Raw genomic sequence first — 22,540 nt, forward strand, 5'->3', positions numbered from 1 at the left:
AGCCCATCAGTGTTAGCTTTGAAAAAAACACACAGAAATCTACCAGAAGGACTCTCAGGGCACACTGCTGATCTTAAACACAAGCTGTGTCTTATTCATTAGCATTTCTTTTTGGTCAAGAAAACTGCCTCACAAAGTGACCTCATTCTAGGAGCCAGGGCTTTAAAAAAATGAAGAATTTTGAGGTGATTAAAGAATTTGACACATTGAGAAGTGGCAAGATTGTGGATGCTACAGATAGTTGCATACAGCTGAATCTGGTTCTGTGATACTCCATTAATTCTCCTTATTGTTTGAATCACTTATCATTTGCTTGTTTTAAATGCAATCTTTCCTATGTATAAGCCTTTCTTCCCCAGTTCTCTCATCCATCCTGTGTACTACATAAACACTTCTTGTGTTCTGTAAAACCCGTTTTTGCAATCCCTCCTCACTGACTCACTTTTCTCTCTTTCAAAATGTCTCTATTTTTGTTACTTTCACAACCTTCAGGATTGCTATGAACTTGCCATATGGTTTATTTATTCTTGGTGGTAATGGCCACAAAAAGAGAAACACAGAAAACAGAATTCCAGCTTAGTCCTCTGATCTTTGGAAGGTCTATTTTCCCTAGTCTTCCAGCCTTTGATACCTTCCATGGCATTGATTGCTAGAGGTTATCGAAGTTTGTGATTACTTTATTGTGTCTATTCAATTAAGTGCTTTTCCTAGTTATCAAGAGTTTACATGGTTGGGTGGCATTGGGTTGTCCTATGGACAGTGGCTGAGGGAGCTGGGGATGTTCAGCCTGGAGAAAAGGAGGCCCCTTATCACTCTCTACAACCACCTGAAAGGAGGGTGTAGCCAGAGGGGAGTCGGGTTCTTCTCCCAGGTAACAAGGGATAGGATGAGAGGATAGTCCTAAACTGTGCCGGGGAGGTTTACGCTGGACATTAGGAAGAATTTCTTCACGAAAAGGGTGATTAGACATTGGAATGGACTGCCCAGGGAGGTGGTGGAGTCACCATCCCTGAAGGTGCTTAAGGAAGGACTGGACATGGCACTCAGTGCTTTGGTCTAATTGACATGGTAGGCTTCAGTCATAGGCTGGACTCCAATCTCATTGAGTCTGTGATTTTTAGAGGACATTCACATTTTTTGATATGTAAGGTGACGCACAGCCCTGCAAGTCTCCTCCAGGAACTTTGTACGGGCCCAGAGGAACCCTTCAGCTGGTTTACGGGCACAGACCAACACTTTTCCTTTCTTAAAGGAAAGTCAGGAGCCAAAGGGTGTGACTGAACAATGCGCTGTGAACCGGAGGAGGCCGAGGGGATCCCCTTGCGCTGGGGTGATGGAGCCCTTGTCGCGGGGCTGTTCAGGGAGAGCTGCCCAGCTGCCACAGGCTGACTGTCGTGAGAGGCTGCTGCGGTACCCGCGACGCCACAGCGCATCGGGGCTTCGCCAGAGCCTTGCGCCGAACCTCTCCCTCACGGGCGGCACATGGCCGAGAGCGACACACCTCACGTCCCTTCCCCACGAAGCGGGTGGCGGGGCCACCCTCCCCGGACGCCCCATTCCCCGCCAGGGCCGTCGCTCAGTTCTCTGCAGGAGCACCAGGTCCCACCCGAGTGACCTCCCACACCCTAGGAAACCCACATCCTCCCACACAGCGCTCGGGGGACACCCGGGCGGGACGCCCCGACCTTCACGGGAGCCGCCCCGCGGCCCCGCCCTCCGGCCCGGCGCAGGGCGGGCAGGTGAGGCGGCGCCGGCCATTGGGAGGCGGGCGGTGACCGGCGCGGGGCCGCCCCGCCCCGCCGCTATATGAGGCGGGGGGCGGGCGGTGGGGCGGGCCTGAGCGTGTGCGGGCACCGAGGTGAGTGGGGAGGCGGGAGCGAGCGAGCCGGTGCGGGGCTGGCGGACCGCGGGCCCCCGCAGCGCGGCGGGAGGCGGAGGAGGTGAATCACCCGGCAGGAAGGAGCCGCTGCTCCTCTTTTCCCCACTCCTCCGCCGCCGCCCCGCTCGGGGAGCGGCGGTGGCCGTGCCCTTCTCCTCCCGGGAGGAGCTTCCTGCTCATCCCTGGCAAGGACGCGATGGAGGGCCGCCCCCGGCTCCCCCGGCGGCGGGGGCTGTCCTGGGGAAAGGGAGGTTTTGCCCTGGTTGCCCGCCGGGGCGGTGCGGTGCGGCCTCCCCGGCGGCGGGCAGGCAGAATTGTGGTGTCATTGCTTTCCAGGAGCAGGTGTCCGTAAGTAGTTGAAGATGAGGGTGGCCGAGCATCTCTTGTAGAAACTCTCTGCTCAAGGTTACAGCCCCTCCCATGGAAGCTGGTGTCTTGCCGTGGCAGAGGCACGTCTTTTGGATGGGTATAGGCAGGGACCAGTTCCTCACGAGGAATGATGCTGTTGTAACTAAGCCGGCTTTTTGCTTTATCAAACGGGGCTTTTTTGTTTGTTTTTTTTTTTTTTTTTCTTTCTTTCTTTTTAAACTGAATTGTTTTTAAGTTCTCGGTTGGATTGCTGCGAAGGTTGTGAAAGGGTAAAACCGATTTAATGGGGGTGAGAAGAAGAGGGGCTATACCTTCAGGCATGCCACTTCGAAATCTTCATTCAGGCTGCAGCCCGGATGCCAGGCTGGCGGCGTGATTTGCAATTGCTTGCTTGCAGTTTTTTCCCCTGTGGGTGATGTGTGCAGGAAACCTGCCTAGTTTTATATGGTCACTATATTGGGTTTCTGGAATCATCCCCTGTGCTGTCTAATTCTGCCTATGTAAAGGATTTTTGCTGTCTGGATGGGTGGGGAGGCTTCGAACAATACGAAGTTTGCCTTGCTTTGAAATTCTTGCTGCAGATATTTTGAAAGGGAGGGAGGAGAGTGGAAAAATTGTGGTTGGTACCGAGGCTCAGTTTTGTGGCTACACGTTCTGAATATGTGATAAGAAAAGATGTAACTTGAAAAGGGGGAGCAGGGTGTGAGAGAGCTAAATGAAAGAGTTTCTTTGCAGCTCCATCCATTTCAATGGTGCAGCTTTCCCAAGCCCCTTTCCATCGTCCATCATCACCTTCAGGCCGGTCGGAGGAAGGGGAGGAGAAGAGGATGAAGGCGGCCAAGCAGCAGGTGACCCCGGCTGGGGAGAGCCCGGCTCCCGCCAGCCCCCTGCAGTCCGCGCTGAGCACGGCGGCCTCTCCTTCCCAGGCGTATGAGACCTACATCGACAACGGGCTCATCTGCCTCAAACACAAGATCAGGAACATCGAGAAAAAAAAGGTAACTCGGTTTTCTTGCCGATGGCACCTATTTAAGCTGTCGATAGTAAAGCTCATTGCCTTTTAAATAACATTTAATGTTATTTCCAGTATTTTTAATAGCTGGAATAAGGTTTTGTGTGTGTATATAGAGATGAAATATTTGTTGATCAAAACTGAAGATGCTTCTCTAGACCAAATTAGTTCAGAACAAACTTGGATCTGATTTAAACACGGTTTATAGTCTTGCAGAAATATTTCATCAATTAAATGCATCTGATATTAATTTAGATGTAAGTTGTTTGTAAAACTGCAAATTAGAAAAAGTGTTTCTTCTGACAGTGGAAATGTCAGATTATATTAAATATGTATTGCCCTTTACTTCGCATAAATATTTGACTTAAATATTTTAAATACAGGAAAATGTTACTGACTAGGAAAACTTTTATGCAGAAATCATCCAAAAGTTGATCTCTCATTTTGACCTGTTTTTCTGAGGCTGGGGGTACAGAACAGTGTTAGTAAGAATAATTGAGATAATGATACACCTAAAACATTGTGGCTGTGGCTAGTCAGACTTCAGTGTTCTAAGGCTTTTCAGTTGATTGGCAGGTGACTACAAGGCTTTGGGCTTGGTTTTTAATTGAGAGAATGTTATTTTCTGTAGGATAAAAGAAATAATGGTGCTGTTGCTTTCAGTGCTGGATCAGGATTACAAGTAAAGCAATTGTCTGACTATGTTGTGCTACTCTAAATGTCTGGAGAGCTTTTAGTTATGTCTGAAGGCAAGGGGAGAGAGTAGATCAGACATCTGGCCATGTGCTTAGGGGACTTGATCCTCCTGCAGGAGATGCAGTATTACTGCTGTCTCATGTCATGCATCATGCTGTAATTTTGAATAACATCAGACAAGCATGTTTTCTTTGTGTTATTAAACAACTTTGTATTGTATTCTAATTCTGTCCAAGGAAGCTTCTTCTTGTGAATTTCTCTGATACCTTTGATTTTCATGTGAATGATATTATGGCTTTATCAGCAAATAAGTGTGACTTACTAAAATGAGTATAAAGTATTCCTAGTCCTGTGCTCCTATAAGTGCTGTGTCAGTGAAGCTCTAGAGACACAAATGGAATAGTATTTACTTCATGGCAGTGAAGTCAACCTTTCTTTTCCCTAAAGAAGTTTGCAGTACCAAATAGCTTAGTCTTGTATTGTTTACATCAGCACTTAAAGACTGTTTTGGTATATTGGAAATAGATTTATTTCTTCCCTGAATATACTTGTCCACTTTCTTAGGGAACAGGGCTACAAGTTTTTGATACAACTGAAGCCAAATTTTGGAAAGATATAGCGAGGATTATTCAAAGATAATAAAACTAAATTCCAGCATTGACCTGGAAAAACTATACAAGCCTAACTTCAACAAGGACTCTGGATGTATTTGGAGCCCCTTAAAGAACTTAGATCAACGCATTAGCAGTTCTTACATGAAACAAAAGTAGCAAGTTAGAACTGAAAGATCAGCGGTAGGGAAAGGAAGTAGACAGTCCTGCAGACTGAAATTGCCAAATCAAAGGTATAGCAAAACTTTGTGTTCCTTCCTCCAGGAAAAAGAGGAAGTAGGAGATTTTCTATTCAATGTTACAGTATTTCACTCATACTCCTTATTTAATTTTTATATTGATTTTGGTATAATGTTTACTTTGAATTTTCTGCAGCTCAAACTGGAAGATTACAAAGATCGGCTGAAGAAGGGAGAAGCCCTCAATCAAGACCAGTTGGTAAGCTTGCTTTAAGCAAGAGTGGAGGGCCTCAAAACCTTGTGATGTGTCAGGAGGGATGGGTTGGTGAAGGAGATGAGGGTATTGTTTTTACAGAAGCAGTGCCTACAGGCTTGTAAAGGTATTTTTCACAAAATCAAATTAACAAATTATTGGTAATCAGGCCGATGTTGAGCCCACAAGCTCCATCTTCTGTTTTAACCTTCATGTTTCCTGAAGTAATAGAAGGTCCCTGTTTATCTTTGATCTGTATACTTTCAGCTTCAGTGCTCCTGGACCTGTTTCTTAATGAGGTGTCTGTGTGCAGCTGATCTATGTGGCAGTGCAGTGTTAGAACCCAAGCCTCAAGAATTGAGGTGGCTAATTAATCTTCCTGATTTCTTCATTAGCAGCTATTACTTGAAATTGCCTGTTGTCTGCACAGTGCTGTTGGTTACAAGTAGCTGTTAATATAACTGACAGTGCTGGCTTTTTTTTTTTTCTCTTGGGCTGGAATGAATTCTAGATCTGAAACCAAGCTTCTTTAACTTGAAAGTTTTAGCAGATCTGAGTAGCAGTGTCATATAATTCAAAGAGTTTATTGCTCTAGTAATCTAGGAGTCACATTTTTAAAAGGTGGTGGACACTTGCTAAAGAGTAACTGTCTGATGAGGACTACTGACACTTCAGTGATAGTGCTGATCCTACTAATGAACCAGCTGGAAAAATGTCATTGATTGCTAATTTTATCACAGTGCAGCAGTCTGAGAACACAAATTCTATTTTCTTACTGTGAATCATTTGTAAAAGAGTTAGACATAAATGGGATAAGATGGGAAAATGGTAATTTCTTAGAAGTAGAGTCAACCTGTTGGAGTAAATCATCATTTAGTGCTTAACTGCAAAATCTGGTGTGGTCTCTTTCCATTTCAAGTGCAAAAGTAAATGAATTAAATCTGATAGTTTGAAGTAGGTTGATGACCTTTCAATTCCTCAATCTGGAATCAGGTGGGCAAGAAACTTTTGTGTTTAGATCATAGGTGTTCTTTACAATCTGTTTGCTGCCATGAACAGTGAGACTATTGAACAATGTTCTGTAAGTTGGAGTGGTCTTAAATATATGGACTACTTCGGTATATACCCTGGACTGCAACAAGCTGTTAGGTGAAAGTGTTTGGAAAATGGCATTAACTTGCTTACTGGATTTTAGTATTCCTAGCTGGGCTTCACTTTTTAAATTTTAGTATCTTTATCCCAGTTTCTGGGTTTTCTTAGGCTACCAAAATGAAGAATTAGATTTAGTCTTCATAGTGAACTGACAAGTGGTAGTCAGATGGTCCAGGTGACTATTGTAGAAGCACATATATGCTCAGTATTTAATAGTGAAGTCCCCTGTTTCAGTGGTGAAGGTACAGAAATACTGCATTTGTAACTTTCAGATGCAAGTCTGTGGTGTGTATACAAACTGAAGCTGGAGTGGAGCTTAATAGATCTTAAAAGCTAAAGAAACCAACTGCCTGTAACACAGTGGTGCTCTAATACAGCTTGATGTTATCTATAGTTTTTATTTTCTCACACAGAGGAAGAAGTGCATGTCTGGTGATGAGCTAGTTTTGCAAGCAATTTGGATTAAGCTGTAATTACTCATGGTGCATGCCTGCCAGACCTAATGTGTGCACTAGCCTTGCTTTAGGAAACATTTGTTTCAAAAATGAGGAGCTTCCAGCAAGTTAAATGCTCTTACTGGCAGTATTGTGCTCTTTTGCAAGCTGAGCAGATTTTCCTCAGTACTGTTCTTCCAACATGCTGTTAATGAATGTTAATAACAGGTGTGACAGAAGAAAGCTATTGCTTTCCTGTGGGCTGAGTTACAGCTTGTCAGGAGAGCAGGGGTAGCTGTTTTTGATGTTTTCAGGTAGGCAGTTTTACTCTGCAATTTGTGTTGTTAAAAGCACAATTATTGTAACCTGACTGGTAAATTGTTGGTGTTAATTGTGAGTCTTCCTCAAATGTGTGGCTCTAGAGCCTTAGAAGTCATTCTCTCAAGTGTTAGGTGAATTGCTAAATAGTACTTCAAAGCTGCTTGGTAAATTGTGTGAAGACAACTTAAACTACCAGGTGAGTGCTTGCACTTTGTGTTGAGTGGCATTTAGTCCTGGTAGTGTCTAGTATAGCACAAACAAGTGAATAAAAGTAACTGAGCAATCAAACTGAACAAATGAATGTATAACTTGTTTTCCAGTTGCTTAGGAACACATGGAATTTGCAGATGTCCCAAGTCTTATTGGAACAGTAGATTAAGCTTTTGTCAGTGCACTGATGAAATGCTTAACACTGACACTGCTGTGAAAGAGCTTTATATTGGACTGATGGGCCTCTTCTAGAGAAACCTGTGATATCATGTCAGGAGCATAAACCAAACTGAGTGTAAAGCACACGTGAACAACTGGAATTAAGCTTGTTACTTCCCAGGCATGCCTTGTGGTATGAAGATATGGGCAGCATGTCTGAACTACAGCATTTTTCTGTCTTCAGAGATGTCAAGGGAACTTAGGGAAATTAACTGATTCATTAAAATGCAATTAATAATCTACTGCAATTAGTCTTTTTGAATACTAGCCAGTAAAATACTGGTTAAAGCCATTTATGAAGACAAGAATGTGGCTTCTTCTGTGGAAACTAAATTGGAAAGACTTTTTTCTGAAGGTATGGCTTGCCTTGTATATTTCTAAAGTTTGTACAAATTTTCTGTAAAGGCATTCAGTTAAGCATGAGGGTAGAAGATCTGTGCTGAACTTCTCCTGTATTCCTTCCAGGCTCTCAGACTGATTTTAAATAGCTCTTTGCCTCTGATTGCCAAGACCTATATAGGCAAACTTGTAGGATATCTGTCTGGTGGTGTGAGCTGGCTTTGAGCTGCATCAGAGACAGTCACGGGTGAATGGTATTTACAACTAAAGTTAAAGTACCAGCTACAGACATAGTATCTTTAAAAAGCTACAATTTCAGAAAAGGACACACTAAATGACTGCTTCACAATGAGAATTTAAGTACAAGGCAATTGAGTGCAATGAGTAGTCTTAAGTGTGAAAAATACATTTTTATCTATTGCTTTGTAGGAGGCAGTAGAGAAATATGATGAAGTAGTGCACAACCTGGAATTTGCCAAGGAGCTTCAGAAGACTTTTTCAGGACTTAGCCAAGATGTAAGTAACTGTTCTTCTCTGTATTGACAGGAGGTACCTTCAAAATTTGTGCTGCATCTTTAATGGCTACACTTCTATTCTAGTACACCCCATACTAAGAAGTTCCTGTCTTGTTTCTCTGGAGTAGTGAAGCCTATGCAGAGACTGAGGAGCAATAGATTAAGGAGAACTGATTATTGGTACTTGTTAACCAGTTTTCTGTTTCTGACTACTTGGTAGGCAAAGGGTGGAGAAGCTTCAGTGACTCCAGTGGTGGGTCTCTGAGTGGCTGGGGCCTGGAAAATGAGACCTGTGAGGAGAGCCTGGAACTACTGGGCTTGTTGGGCCTGGTGAAGTGAAGGCTTGCCAGGAGATGCACTATTATCCTTCAGATCCCAAATACTGAAAGGGTGGAGGTGGGACTTTTGCTGAGAGATGTGGTAGGAGAAGCAATGATCAGTAATTGAAATAGACTCCAACCAGGTAAGAGGAAATGGTCACTCGGTGGATGATTAAGCATTAGAAGCAGGCTGCCTAGGGAAGTGGTAAAATCTGTCCTTGGATTTCTTCAGCACCTGACTGTGCAAAGCTCCAAGCAATCTGGTCTTGATTCAGTGTAGCCTTTCTGGAGGCCTGGCTAGACAATGTTCCAAGATCCCTTCCCAAGTGAATTTTTAATGTTTCTGGTGAGGGAAAGTGCTGGTGTTAAATCACTTTGGCTTTGATGAGAAGTACATCCCTCAGTAAAATTTAACTGAAGCTTGTGGAGTTTGCTACTTAATCTGCTGTAGCTGTTTCTAATTGTGGCAAGTCACAGATTTAGGGCTTTATTTAGGTCTTTGTTCAGGATTTAAAGCACTATGTACATTATTTTTATGTAAGCAACTGTTTTGTCTTTGGAGAAACTGGTCTCTTGGCTCAAGCAAATTCTACACTTATGGAAGCTTTGATCCAAGGTAGTGGTAGGGATGCTAAACATGATTAGTCACTGCTCTGGCATTATTTCTCTGCCTCCTACAGAATGCTGAAGGACTGGTACCTTGTGACCCAGTGTATCTTTGAGCAGGTGTTTTTTGTAATCCAGCATTAACTTCTACCGGCTCATGTTTGTTCTTGGACTTGTGCTGCATTTAAAGGCTAACCCACCTTGTTTTTAACCTGGCTCTGCTTCTGCTGGTATGGATTCTATAGCCAATAGCCATTACTGGAACACTAGGGGCCATTCTGGCAACAGCATCCTTGCATCCTTTGCAGTGTCTTGTAGGAAAAAAAAATTCATAGATCTTGACACCTACTGAGGCATTTTAAATTCTGCAGTTACTTGGATAACTTCTGCTGGGTAGTTCTATTAGTGCATGATGAGAAACTTGAATGCATATTCTGTATGTGTTCTATAACTCCTGGTGTTGCTTATTTAATGAGAATTCAGTCTTCTGCCAACAGAAATAATTGTTGGAGTCTGCTGTATCCTTTAAGCTGGAGTATTTAAAAGTGAAGAGTAGTTGTCTTACTAGGAGGAAGTTGAGACAATTTCTGCATCTCTAACTTTGTGGCAAATGTTAAAGGTCAGCTGGGTTTGGATTTGTGCACTGGTATCGATTCTATCCATTTCTTTAAAAGCTGTTACAATAAAACAACTGAAAGTTAGATGTGTAGAGAATTAGTAGATAAATGGGGAGGTTTTCCAAAGGAAGAGCTTAAAAGATTCTGGATATCTGAAGAGTTAGGAGTTTGTTATCTAACCAAAATTAATAGTTGGTTTCTTCATTGTAGGATAACCAATACTAGAACTCAATGTTTTATCCTAGAATTTTGTTACTAAACAGGATTAAACACACTAAATTGTGTTTAATTGTTGAATTTGTGCATTAAAATAGCTGCTGAAAGCACAGAAGAAGGCTCAGCGGAGAGAGAGTCTACTGAAGCTTGAAGCAGAGAAGAAAAAGCTGCGTACAATACTTCAAGTCCAGTACGTGCTGCAGAACTTCACTCAAGAGCATGTTCAGAAAGATTTCAAAGGTGGTGTGAATGGTGCAATATACTTGCCTTCTAAAGAACTAGACTACCTCATAAGATTTGCAAAACTGACGTGTCCAGAAAGAAATGAGAACTTGAGGTAAGTTCAGGGGTTTTTGTCTAATTAGTATGCTTCATTCATTGTGCTAAATGTCTTTTGTTTGGCACTGCCATGTCTTTAAATACTGTGTTTTGGAACATTAATTAAAATTCTCTTCAATCCAATACCATCCTGAGCAGGGAGGCTGGGGATGTGCTGCTTCCCTGAGGTCTCACTGTTCATGAAGTGAAAAAAGTGCAGTAAAATCAGAACTCTTCTGTATTCCATTTACATTGATGATTCAGATGTGCATCTTTATTCCAGAGGAATGTAAGATGGTGCTACTGAGGTGCTCTTGCTATTAGCTTCGAAGTGGTTTTAAAAAATTGCCTGAAGTTTTTGGTACCTCAGCACTAAATGTCATGCATGTTACCTGGTTGTCAACAGAGATAATGTCAGCATCAGTGCTCATGTGGCACTGCTCTGGTGCTGCGATGGCTCATGCTTAGTGTGACAGCCTGTCTGGTAAGGTAGTGCAGTAAGAATTGTATTGGAATATGGAACAAGTAGTTATTATATGGCAAGCTGAAACCCTTTATCCATAAGTCATGTTTGAATATCGGCTAATTCTTTAAGTGCCTCAAAATTCCAGTCACTTGTCATACACTAGAATTGCCTAATCTTCGTTCTTTAGTTAACTTCCAAAGAACAGCTGCTTATAAAAAGCTACACAACAGGAGTGTCTCATCCCAATGAAGTCACGTCGTTTCTAGGTTACTCTTATGGTATTACTTCTACAAGAAGCATAATCCTTTCCTTTGGGATACTGTGTTTCATTGCAGTGGACTGCAAATTTGGTCTTCTGGAGGCGGTGGATCTTGGACTTCTGGCAAAGTTTCCCAGTAGCTGCTAGTTAGAGAATGGCAGCTGTTGTTGGTTGCACCTGTATGTGTTCATCCAGTAATTGTGACCAGCTGATTAAACAGCAATTGTTGCCCTGTTTGGGAATCCTGGCTTGGAATGAAGTTCAGCCATATGGTCTTGTGGGGCAGTGCTTAGGATCTTTATATTGACCAACAAAAGAAATTAGGTTTGCTAGGTTAAATCCTGTGCAAACAGAGATAAATTGCTTCCAGTGATCTCAGGGCTTGCATTCACTTGGTGTATGCAGCCTTGGTTTGGAAGGGTGGACATTAGTCAATGTCATAAAATGGGGGGTATTGGGATAGTGCAGCACTTGATCTTGGCTATGATTCTACCTGGTAAAACTGTCATTTGTTTTAGTGTTGAAGACCAGATGGAACAATCATCTCTCTACTTCTGGGACCTTCTAGAAGGAAGTGAGAAACCTGTGGTTGGAACAACATGTGAGTGTCTCATCTAGAGAAATAACTTAAAGTTGTAAAATTTGTGTGCTTGTTAAACATCTTAAAACCAGTGGATACACATGGAAGGCTTAAACACTTTCAAGAGATGTGTGTATCTTGATTATACAAGGATGAATAGCTGTTCCTGGTTCAGTTAAGTACAGGTCAATCACAATGCCACATGCTTTTGTTTTCCAGTCAAGACTTACTCTTCTACCAGTGTACTAGCATATTTTTGAGGAATAATGATGGTAGCAATTCAAAACCTGATGCATGAATACCTTACAGAACAGTGGGAAGGTTTTTGTATGGTTATGTGCAAATGGGTTAAGCTTAGAACAGTACCCAGCCACGAAATGCTTAGTTGGGTACACTGATGTATTACAAAGCTTCATTGGCCCTGGGCTGAAGGTCCCACGGCATTGAAGAGTCTGCTTTCTTTGTTGGAATTTTAGACTCATACCTGTTGTCTCCCTACAGTGCAGGATTCCACACTAGGGAAAAGGGTAGTCATTAATAGAACTTGCTGGGATCTCTCATCATGCACAGTGCAGTCTTTCTGTCTTTTTTTGATGTAATGCAAGTGTCCTTACTTTTCAAGCATACCAAAATCTGTGGGACTCTGTGGCATAGTTCCAAAATCCCTGGTTGTAAGCCAACATACACATTGTGTTCCTATTTACAACTTGTTTGTGAGGAAACTGTCCTTAATTGAGTTGTAGTGTCTTTCCTATTGCAAACAGCCCTTGCTTGTTGTGTTTATGCTGATCTTGTAGCAGCTGTGTGGCAGGAATCTTTCATTTGTTACTGACAACAGTGCTGAAACTGTTAGACCAGAGCATTAGAGTGCCCTGTCTAACTTCCACATATGGGTAGCTGAACTGAAAACTAGGTGTTAAATCTTTCCATGTAGTTCTGGACAAGCTGCAAGCTTGGATTGCTGCAGGCTGGTAACCTTAGCCTTGTATCTGTTGACATGAATAGATTGTTTATTAGTATCTCTATCCCTTTGGTGTCAGTCTTGGATCCCTTTCTATGCAAGCTAGATTTCAGATAAAGCTGTTAGGTTGTTTTATTGTTCATTGCCTTGGAAGACAGTTTTTTTATAGCCATATTAAATTCTAGCTACAATTCTTGTTTGTGTGGTTGTCACTAGTAGGAGTGATCTTTCACTGAATGTTCCTCCTGTTCTCAAGGCTGCCCTGTTTCCAGCTCCTCTGAAACAATTTCTAGAATCGCTGTTACTTCTGAGGTCTTACTCTCTACTCGAAGCTGCTGTCTCTTGTTTGCACAGAGGAGCAAACTGGACAGTGCTTCTCAGAGTACTGAGAGTACACAGATAAGCTTTTGTTCAACCATGTCAGCTTTGAATCTTTTCCAGCTTCAGAGGAGTAAGTTCAGTCTGCGAACAGTCCCTTGCATTTCCCTTGCTTGTTTCTGTAGTTCTTAACTTTTCCTTCTGAGACACCGTCCTGTTACCAGCAAGAGGGTCTTGTAGAGTAATTCCATTGTGGCTGTTTAGCTTTCCCTCTGTTGCAGTCTCACCTAATTTTAGTGTTGATGCTGGCTAGCTTTATACATGGTAAACAAAGCCCTTTCTAAGCATGTGGGAGACCAGGTGGCTCAGTGTTTACCTTGTGGACATTTAAACACAAGCTGCAGTCTTGCCCTGGGATTGCAAAGATGTTTTCAACTACATTAAATTAAGCAGTCTAATAAATAATTTCCTTTACTAAAACATTTTATTGCTATAGCTTGATAAGATGTGAGAAACTGTAGTTCATATAAAGGGAGGAAGTACCAAGTCTTAATCAGTAATTTGAATACCCCTTAATTTCAGGTTTTCCGATTTTAACTTTATGGACTTTTACTCTTTAGATAAACACATGAAGGACCTGTTATCCAAACTTCTAGACTCTGGCTACTTTGAAAGTATTCCGACTCCTCGCACCACTGTGCCAGTAAAAGAATTGGAAGAAGTAAATAGAAAACCTGAGAAAACAAGACAGATGTCAAAAGGAGAGTCTGTCAAAGAACCAGGTGGAATATTTCGGGGTTCAACTTTTATATCAGTGTTGGGAAAGGCTCGAACTGAGCACTGACTGTGCGTAGCTTGGTGCTAAATCTGATGCTGTGCTGTTGCTTACTTGCAAGGTAGTAACTGAAATGGAACCTGCAGGGCTTGCAACCCTATTCTAGCTAATAATGTAGAAAAAACATTAATTCATAACAATATAATGCTATTGCCCTCTGAGCAAGCTGAAGATCTGGGAACTGTCTGGTGTGTAGAGAATGTTACATATTAGGATAACAAAATTATGAAGACTATAAAATGTTTGTTTAAACTACTGAAACTGTAAAAGCTAGTCATAAAGTAAAAGCTTGTCTACAAATAGAATGGCAAGCTCAGCTTTCAGAATATCTGGTTTAGCAACTGGTACTACTATTTAAAATAGATTTAAGGAGTTGCTACTGTTTGATCTGCCTTTCTGCATTTGATCAGTTGAAACAAATTAACATCCTTTCTCTAGAATCCATTATGGAGCTTATGAAGTCTGAAATACAGCCACAGGAGGTAAGATACTCTACTGTTAATTGCTTGCCTTTAGTATTGTGATTTATCAGACACATAAATGCTGTTTTGCAGCCCTTTTTTAAACTTAAAAAGGGAGTCTGAACAGCAATCTAGGTGTTGCTGGATGTAGGAAGTGTTAAAGACTTGCTTACATTTCCATTTGTAACCCCAAATTTATGGCATCTGGGATATTTTGGGATAAATGGAGCAGGATTATATGAAGCAGTATAGTACTTTAATGCTCTGGCACTTTCCTGAATAAAACAAAGCATCAGCCTTTAGAGTGGAAACACTGATCTTTTGTGTACTGTGGAATAGAGAAAATACACATTTACTAAAGCTTTCCATAAAAGCTAAGCTTGTTGCAGTAGGCTTGATATTGGTGGGGTTGAGAATGATGCTGGTCTTACTCTGATTTGTCAGGAAGGTAGGAAACCCAAGACAGACTTGTGTGCACAGGTTGTGTAGACCTGTTTCAGCAGCTCTTCAGACTCCCGTACTCAAGCTTTGACTGTCAGTAGCATAGAAATCATTAGACCTGGTTCAAAAGGTGGGGAAGGGTGTCTTTTTTCCAAGTGGAAATACTGGTTCTTAAAATGCTGAATCCTTGTTTCCAAGGTGTCCCACTAGAGGGTGTACTCTAGAACAAGTCTTTGTAACTTACTGGTAGCACTGTTACCTAACACTCATCTGATGTCTAGTCAGAAAAAAGATCTCAGCCAGTGAGCCTTGTACATTCTTCACTTCATGTATTTATTTCCTGTTCATGACAAAGTGGTAACTTAGAAAAACTTAAGACATCATCACTGAACTCTCAGACTTACTGACACTAAACAGCCTGCAGTTGAAGTCCAGTGGTACTAAATCTGAGAATCTGGTGACATTTTAGTATTAAAACTCCACTAAGATTGAGGGTTATACTTGGTTACCGGGTCTAATATTTTGGGGCACTTAGCAGAATGTCTAATATAGTACCAAAGCTTTGTAGGTGCTTAGAAGGAGAGCTACCTTTATAAAAATCACAATTAAATATAGTATTGTCACTGTCTAGGAACATCAGGTAGCACTGAGAGTAAGGGCAGTAGATTCATTCAGCTGGGTTTTACTTGTGCTGTTCAGCACTGTTCCCTGTTTCTCTGTGGCATGCCAAGCAAAGCTAGTCTGCAGTGTTGCAGGATAAAGCCATGGCTGTCCACACGGTTTCTATGACTAGTGCTTAGACTGTCTAGGTTCTGCTTTTAGTCAGCAGTTTTCAGTAGCTGGGTGACCTAATTTAACTGACCTGAACTGTAGTAGCAAAATGTATTCTTGGGAGCCATTAAGTTTCTTTGGTCTATATAGTTTCTCAACAGGCGTTATTTGCCTGAGGCAGAATACTCTGTCAAGAAGAAGCCAGAAGAGCCCAGATCTTGGGAAGCCGAGTGTGCTAGAAAGCAAGAACCTCCAAAGTCCTGGGAGATGCTTGTTGATATTGAAGAGCAGGAACAGAAGCAGAAACAAGAGATCTTAAAGCCTTGGGAAGCTCGTGTTAGACAGCAAGAACTAAAAAGACCAGATTCTCCAAAGCCTTGGGAAGCTCGTGCTAAAGAGGAGGAACAGAAGCGTGAGTCTGCAAAGCCCTGGGAGACCCGTGGGGAGGAGGAACAACAGAAGAAGCTGGAAGCTCCAAAGGCATGGGTAGCACGTGTCCGAGAGGAGCAGGAGTCTCCCAAACCCTGGGTAGCAAAGGTTAGGGAAGAGCAGGACCAGAAGAAACAGGAATCACCTAAGCCATGGGTAACAAAAGTTAGGGAAGAGCAGGAGCAGAAAAAGCAGGAGTCCTCAAAACCTTGGGTAACCAAAGTTAAGGAAGAACCAGAAGAAAAGCAGGAATCTCCAAAACCTTGGGTAACCCAAACTAGGGAGCAACCAGAACAAAAGAAGCCAGACCCTATGAAAACATGGGAAGTGCCTGTTAGGGAAGAGCCAGAGCAAAAGAAGCAGGAGCCTGTGAAGGCTTGGGCTGCACATGTTAGGGAGGAGCCAGAACAAAAGAAGCAGGAGACTCGAGAGGCTTGGGAAAAAGCTGACAGGCAGCAGCAAGTGTCATCACCGCAGTTACAGAACCCTCCGAAGTCCTGGGCAGCTGCCAGTATGGGGCCAAAGGAACAGATGGGGCCAAAGAAGTTTGATATGGAACCCAAAGAAGTGAGTTGGCATATGTAGTATTATCTGTCATAAGCTTTTGACATTAGTGTATTGGAATAAAGCCACCTATACACCAAGCAGAGGTGTATAAGGTGTATTTTGTAGACCAATATTTAGACTCCCATTTCATTCTTTCTTGGGGGAAATAATTCTGGCGGATAAAGTTTATATTTGAATAGCAAGATGGTCTGCTTTGTTTTTTACATCAGCAAAGTATTGCTGTGTTTGAACCTTGAATAACTGCTTTATGCATAAGACAGAAGAATTAACTTCGTTCATCTGTAGCTATTGGCTCTGTCCACTGTTAGCAGTACAAAGCAGGTATGACTCATCCAGGGATCAAATACTTTGTGGCTGCATGCAAATAACACTTCAGTAATTTTTAGGCTTTTGATTAAAATAGCTGCTGATTCAAGAGAGATCTAATGTCTAGATCAAGCAATACCAACTGTACAGGGGCTTAAATATGTATTTCCAGATGAATGCATAAACCATACTGCTGTCCTGGGAGTCTAACAATAGCAGAGTGTTAGAAATGTAAAATGAAAGCCATTGCATGGCTTACAGCTGAGCAGGCTGCTACCCTTTGGGCACATTACCTTCTTTCTCACCTGAGCTTGGGTAGCATTGATGCTGATCACTGTAAAAACAGGTAACTGAGCTCTGCTATGTCTGCCTTAGACACTAAGAAGTGTTACTCTAAAGGTAGACTTGAGGAAGAAAATATGGGGAATTGAGCACTTCTTTGTGCACAGTGTTGTCACCACTACTATCTTCCTGCAAGAAAGCAGGAATCAGTATGTCCCATGTTTCTCATGGCAAATGATTAAGCTTGTATCTTGTCAGTAAACTTGACTTAACTGAAAAATGGATATTCTTGTGCCTAGAGGCGAGACCGCAAACAGAAGGTTGAACCCGAGATTAAAAGAGTATGTAACATGCAGCACTGGGTAACAGCATGGGATTATGGTGTTTCAGCTTGATCCATCTTTACACTAAGCTATGTAGAATCTTGTGTCCACTGGTGGTGGTGGTACAGGTAGAAAAGCTGGTTGCCTCACTAAGTAACTCTGAGCACAAATAGGTGTTGTGCACCCAACTATGCACAGTATTCCTGTAACTGAAACTAGGTATTGGAATAGTCTCAAGCACTTGTAAGGTGCCTTGGAATTTCTGGTGTCAGATTACCTTAAATGCAAGATGCTTCCTAATGAGAAGATACTTCCTCTTGTTTTTGTATGGGATGGATGGATGGCTTAAGTGGTTGAGAAAACTTTGCTGCAGCGAGTAAAAAAGGAGGGTTTCCAGTCATCTGAAGAAACTTGCAAACGGCTTCAGAATCTCCCTGGTAGTGTGCAGGTGTGCATATACTGGCAAAATTAAACGAAATGCTGGAATGTGAGGTCACTGAAGGGGGATTGCTGAATTAAGTAAACAAAGAGTGTTTTATAGTATTCAAACTTGGATTTACATAGACCATAGGAAAGCATCAGCTGGCTTTATTTTTGCTTAGTAGCTATTGAGAAATCCTAATATCAAAAGTATATTCAATAGAGTAGAGAACAGTGTACTGTCAACATAAATAGTTTCCATAACCAGCTTTTTAAAAAAGACATCTTTGACTTGAGGTCCATAAAAAGAACAATTAAAATCATGTTAAACTTTTCAGATAACGATTTTTCTTGCACTTGCTTATATAAAAAAGAGGCAATGCAGTGCTATAGTTGGATCTGTTTAACTCTGAGAATCTATAAATGCTCTTGTGCAAGGATGTAGGCATGTCAGATAAAAGACTTGTGCCACTGCTGCTGCCATCTGAGCTGAAACTGTTAGAGCTCCGAGGTCTTTAAAAAAACCTATGTTTTGAGGTATTTAAATATGCTTATTTAACTTAATGTACCTTAAGGTGCCATACCTAAGAAGCTGAGCCGAAGATAGAAGGGTGAGCTGATGTGCAGACCTGTTTAACTGTTGTTCTGTTTAAATGTTTGTGCAAACTTGGTTAGAGCTGAATTTGTGGCCTGCTACAGGAAAGCAAAACAGTGTGGCTTGTGCTGTCATCCAGTGTGTCATTTAATTCACACGTGCTGTGAATGCTGCTCTGAGTAGTAAGCAGATTTTAATTGTGTATCTACATGGCACAGCTAGCAATAACTGATTACAGCTTAGGTATTTCCACCTCATTTAGTACTCCATAACCAACAAACCTAAAGAGGAATTGAAGTCCTGTCTCACAGAATGAAGTTTTACTAGTAAGTGAGATGGTTGAAGTGGTATGTTAGTGGTGCATGTAAGCAGACCTTCAGTCTCTAAAAATTCCAGCTTTAACAGGAGTCCTTGGTATATTGGCGCTCTGACTAGCCAAATTCCAAAGTGGTCATTGGTTTATTTGCAATGGTTTAATGGGTCCTAAAACAAATTCTAGATGTTTCACCTCTACTTTCAGTCAATTCTCTGGATGTAAGGCAAGACACTTTTTGCTGAATGTATAAGTAGTGTTGAAGCTAGGTTTCAAAAACATTTCTTATGACAAATTAGACCCTCAATTTACCAGTGCTGTTAAACTCTAGTGGTTCAAGCAACATTCAGGTTAGTGTTAAGTGATCTTAGCATGTACAGGTTTGATCTGAGCCAGACTAGTAGGTCAGAATCTGCTGCTAGTTTTTAATGACTACCAGAAACAATAGTAGGCTAGAAAGAAAACTTGGTTTAAAACCATCTTAAATGTCAAGTGCCTGCTCTTCTTCAAAGCATCTCTTTATAAAAAGGCATAAAAACTGAAATACTTTAATTTCCTGATACCTTTCTGTATATGATCCTATATTGCACTTAAGTATTGTAGTTTTGAACTCCTAGGTACCAGCAGAGCAGCAAATCAATATGAGGCTGCTTCTGGCTGGTGTATTTTAATATATATATGAACTAGAAAATAACTTCTATGGAATGGAAAGTCTGTGTTTCAGTCCTGGTTTAAAGCCCTGATACCATATATGTAACCCTGCATTCTTGTACTTCTTGAAGTAAAGAATGCTACCAACATAATGCACAGAGTGTGAGCTGGGGAAGGAGATAAAAACTCTGACAAATTGTAGAAGCATACAGGAATTTTATCATCTTTGGAAGCAATGTCACTTTGAAAAGTGACAAGTCTTTTCTGCTTCTGTGCTCTTGGGGCTTTTTCAACTTTTTTTTGTTTAATGTACAAGTCTTACTTATGTAGTTAGTGGACTACCTTAAGAGCTTTAGACCCTGCCAGACTTGACCTAGTTAGGTGACTTAAAGGTGAAAGGCTTCTGTTACCCATTTTCAAACATACAGAGCCAGTTTGGTAGTGTCCTTGTGTCTTAGTAGAGATGGTAGTGAGGAGGAAGAGGGTAACAAAAGCATGAATCAGTTTGACCCATACTGGATTTACTATGACAGCGAGTGCTGTGAAATTAAGACTATTTGCAAGTGAGGACTGAAAGTGATGGACAAAAAGATTCAGATTGCCAGTAACTTAATCTATAACTCACTGAGATTAACTTTATTCAGCTGTGTCTTTTTTCCTACACTAATATCCTTAAAAGCTTTAGTTACTGTTCATTATTGGAAGCTGTAGCAGTATAAACTTGTATTTAACGGGTAGTCAAAGGTAGTGCTTGTGCAGCAGAATTTCTAATTAAGATAGAGCTGTACAAAGATGCACTCTGAACTGTAGAATGAAGTAAAACTTCTCACAGCTGATCACGCAGCTGTCATGTGGGCCACACAGATACTAGAGATGGAGTCCTCCCAAGTTAATCATGTGCTGTAAGCTTCTTGCCTGTGCGTGGTATTGGAATTTCTGCGAAGGCCAGAGATTAGTTTCAGATAACTATTAAAAAGGAAATGCAGGAGTGTTCTTAGGCTTGTCCTAAAAGTGGACAAAGAGCACTTCATCAGTTTGTTATGGATTTAGTGTGGCAATTGTCATAACACAAATAGCCTTCTGCTATATATTTTCCAATGACTTCATGCAAATGCTCACTAACATGCCTGTACAATATATTGAAGTAGTAACCTCCTGTTAGAAACACAGGTGTTGAAAATAAAGGCTTTCACATATTCCTGCGATCTCAACATTTGGGCCAGTTGAAATAATGCAACTAAATGTCTTCAGATTTGCCTCCCTCTAGCTGCACAGACAAACATAAGAACAGCAAAACTTTAGAGAACCACAAAAAGTTATTGGGTTAAAATACTTCTAACAAGCCTGCCTCTTCTCTGAGCTGCTTTCAAAAGATGTTAGACTATCTAGACAGTCTAAGATTATTGTCACCCTTTAAACAACAGGGCTTCTGCTACTTAAGGAGCTTACTATTATAATTTTTCTGTTACCTTAGACTGACTTGTTCTCTGACAAAGCATTTCCCTCTTTTAAAGTGGAGTGAGAACCAGTTGGGATGAACTCTTAAGGAACCAGCTGAAATACTCAAGGAGTGATAAAGCCCTGCAAAAGTCCGTGTTAGGTTCTTGTGTAGGAGCACAGGTATATTTGTGCCAAATTTGGATGTAATACTTTCTGCAGGAGCTGGTGCATTGAGATTATCTGGCTTTTTAGTAGAAACACTTTGGTCTCATCCCAAGTTACTTGCTTGCAGTATGTCTCTTAGGTACAGTTTTTACAGAATGTCTGGAAATGCCATCCTAATAAAAGATCTGTACTTACTGGTGTAGGCTCTCTTGGGAGGAAGTAAACCTTGAGTGATGCAGCTTTGATTTTTAAGTTTGCTCTGTCCTTCAAATTAAATGTGACTGTCCTTAGATGCAAGTGCCTAATTTTGCACTAGACGCAGGCAATTTTACATTAGACTATAAGAAATTGAAGTGAATTCATCTAGTGAAAGGTGTTCCTGCCCATGGCAGGGGGGTTGGAACTAGATAATCTTCAATCTCTCTTCCAACCCAAACCATTCTATAAAATATGTGGCTTAACTAGTTGTAGCAACAGGAAGATGACTTTTTTCTGATAAAGTGAAAGCTTGATTCAAGAAATATCAATAACAGCACAGAATTCCTTGGCCCACAGTGTCTGACACCTCTTGGTTGCTCTGGAAGTGTATTGGATAAGGGAGCTTGTCCTGCTTCCAGTATTAGCTTTAATATAATTTCTCCTTATTAGGTGCCTAAACCTGTACATCAGCCAGCTGCAGAATTTTGCTCTACTTCAACTCTTCCAAAAGATCCAGTATTGAGAAGGGAAAAACTTCAGGATCTGATGACTCAGATACAAGGGACTTACAACTTCATGCAAGTATGTTTTTCTGTGCTGTTGTAGCACAAAGCTCCAGTTCCTACTGGGTTAGGGAGAACAGTGCTGACAATGTGTGTTGGCGCTGAATGAATGAATTTACCTCTAATTAGCTAACAGCAGCTTGTCAAATGAGAATGTTTCATTTGTATCTAGACTTTAATTTTTTTTCTACCCAATGGTGATCTTTTTTTGAAAGGAGTCCATTCTGGATTTTGATAAAGCTTCACCAAGTGCCATTGGTTCATCTCAACCTCCTTCAGTTACTCCAGCAAGTAGTCCTGTAGGTAGGTGATATTATACGTGTAAATGGTATGTAAAACTTTGCAAGCACTAACAGGGTTTGCTTGGGCTGTAGATCAGAAGGCCTGGTGAAGACAGCTTCTTTAATTATAAAGAACAGACCATGCTAAAAGACTGGGTAGATCTTGGGCTGTAGATCTCAATTACCCAGTTTATTAATTTTTTTCTTAATCTGGAAAGTGGGTATCTCTTCTGTGGTAAAAATATTTTTATCATTGAATACCTGTCCTCTTTTACCAAAAACCTGAAGTTTTCAATTGGGTGTAGTTTGCTGATGCTAGGTTTAAATATTTGCAGTCCACGTGATAAAAATAGTTTGTATCTTCACATACCAAATATTTTAAAATAATAGAACTGCACACTGAAACTATTATGTAGTGTTTGAATTTAAAAGTAAATGTTGCTTAATGCATTCTACTTTTACAGCTTCAAAAGAGCAGAAACTGCCAAGTCAGAGTGATTTTCTTCAACAGCCCCTTCAGGTAAGTTGAAGTTAGGGCTGCTCTGAAGAGGCAGATAGAAGTTATTTACCAGCATGGACTTATACTTGAGTTGTTTTTCTTGTCAGTTGCTTTGTATTTCATACAAGGAAATAGCTTGTGAGTCTAAGA

The 22,540-nt window shown here is 41.2% G+C and overlaps 1 protein-coding gene across 1 annotated transcript in view; it reads left to right on the forward strand.

The window, feature by feature from the left end:
* Positions 1–1,849: 1,849 nt before the first annotated feature.
* CAPRIN2 (caprin family member 2) overlaps positions 1,850–22,540 on the forward strand; it is a gene marked incomplete at its 3' end in the record, with an annotated part of 32,833 nt that continues 12,142 nt past the window's right edge. The window contains exons 1-13 of the mRNA XM_082279814.1: positions 1,850–1,858; positions 2,984–3,246; positions 4,943–5,005; positions 8,104–8,190; positions 10,047–10,285; positions 11,510–11,592; positions 13,471–13,632; positions 14,124–14,167; positions 15,509–16,354; positions 17,242–17,283; positions 21,498–21,629; positions 21,826–21,913; positions 22,356–22,411. Of these exons, the coding sequence (XP_082135940.1) occupies positions 2,998–3,246; positions 4,943–5,005; positions 8,104–8,190; positions 10,047–10,285; positions 11,510–11,592; positions 13,471–13,632; positions 14,124–14,167; positions 15,509–16,354; positions 17,242–17,283; positions 21,498–21,629; positions 21,826–21,913; positions 22,356–22,411 (2,091 nt within the window). The 5' untranslated portion in view covers positions 1,850–1,858; positions 2,984–2,997. The remainder of the gene's footprint in view (positions 1,859–2,983; positions 3,247–4,942; positions 5,006–8,103; positions 8,191–10,046; positions 10,286–11,509; positions 11,593–13,470; positions 13,633–14,123; positions 14,168–15,508; positions 16,355–17,241; positions 17,284–21,497; positions 21,630–21,825; positions 21,914–22,355; positions 22,412–22,540) is intronic.

Source organism: Coloeus monedula (genome assembly GCF_965178545.1).
Source record: "Coloeus monedula genome assembly, chromosome: 4".
Classification (NCBI taxonomy): Eukaryota; Metazoa; Chordata; class Aves; order Passeriformes; family Corvidae; genus Coloeus; species Coloeus monedula.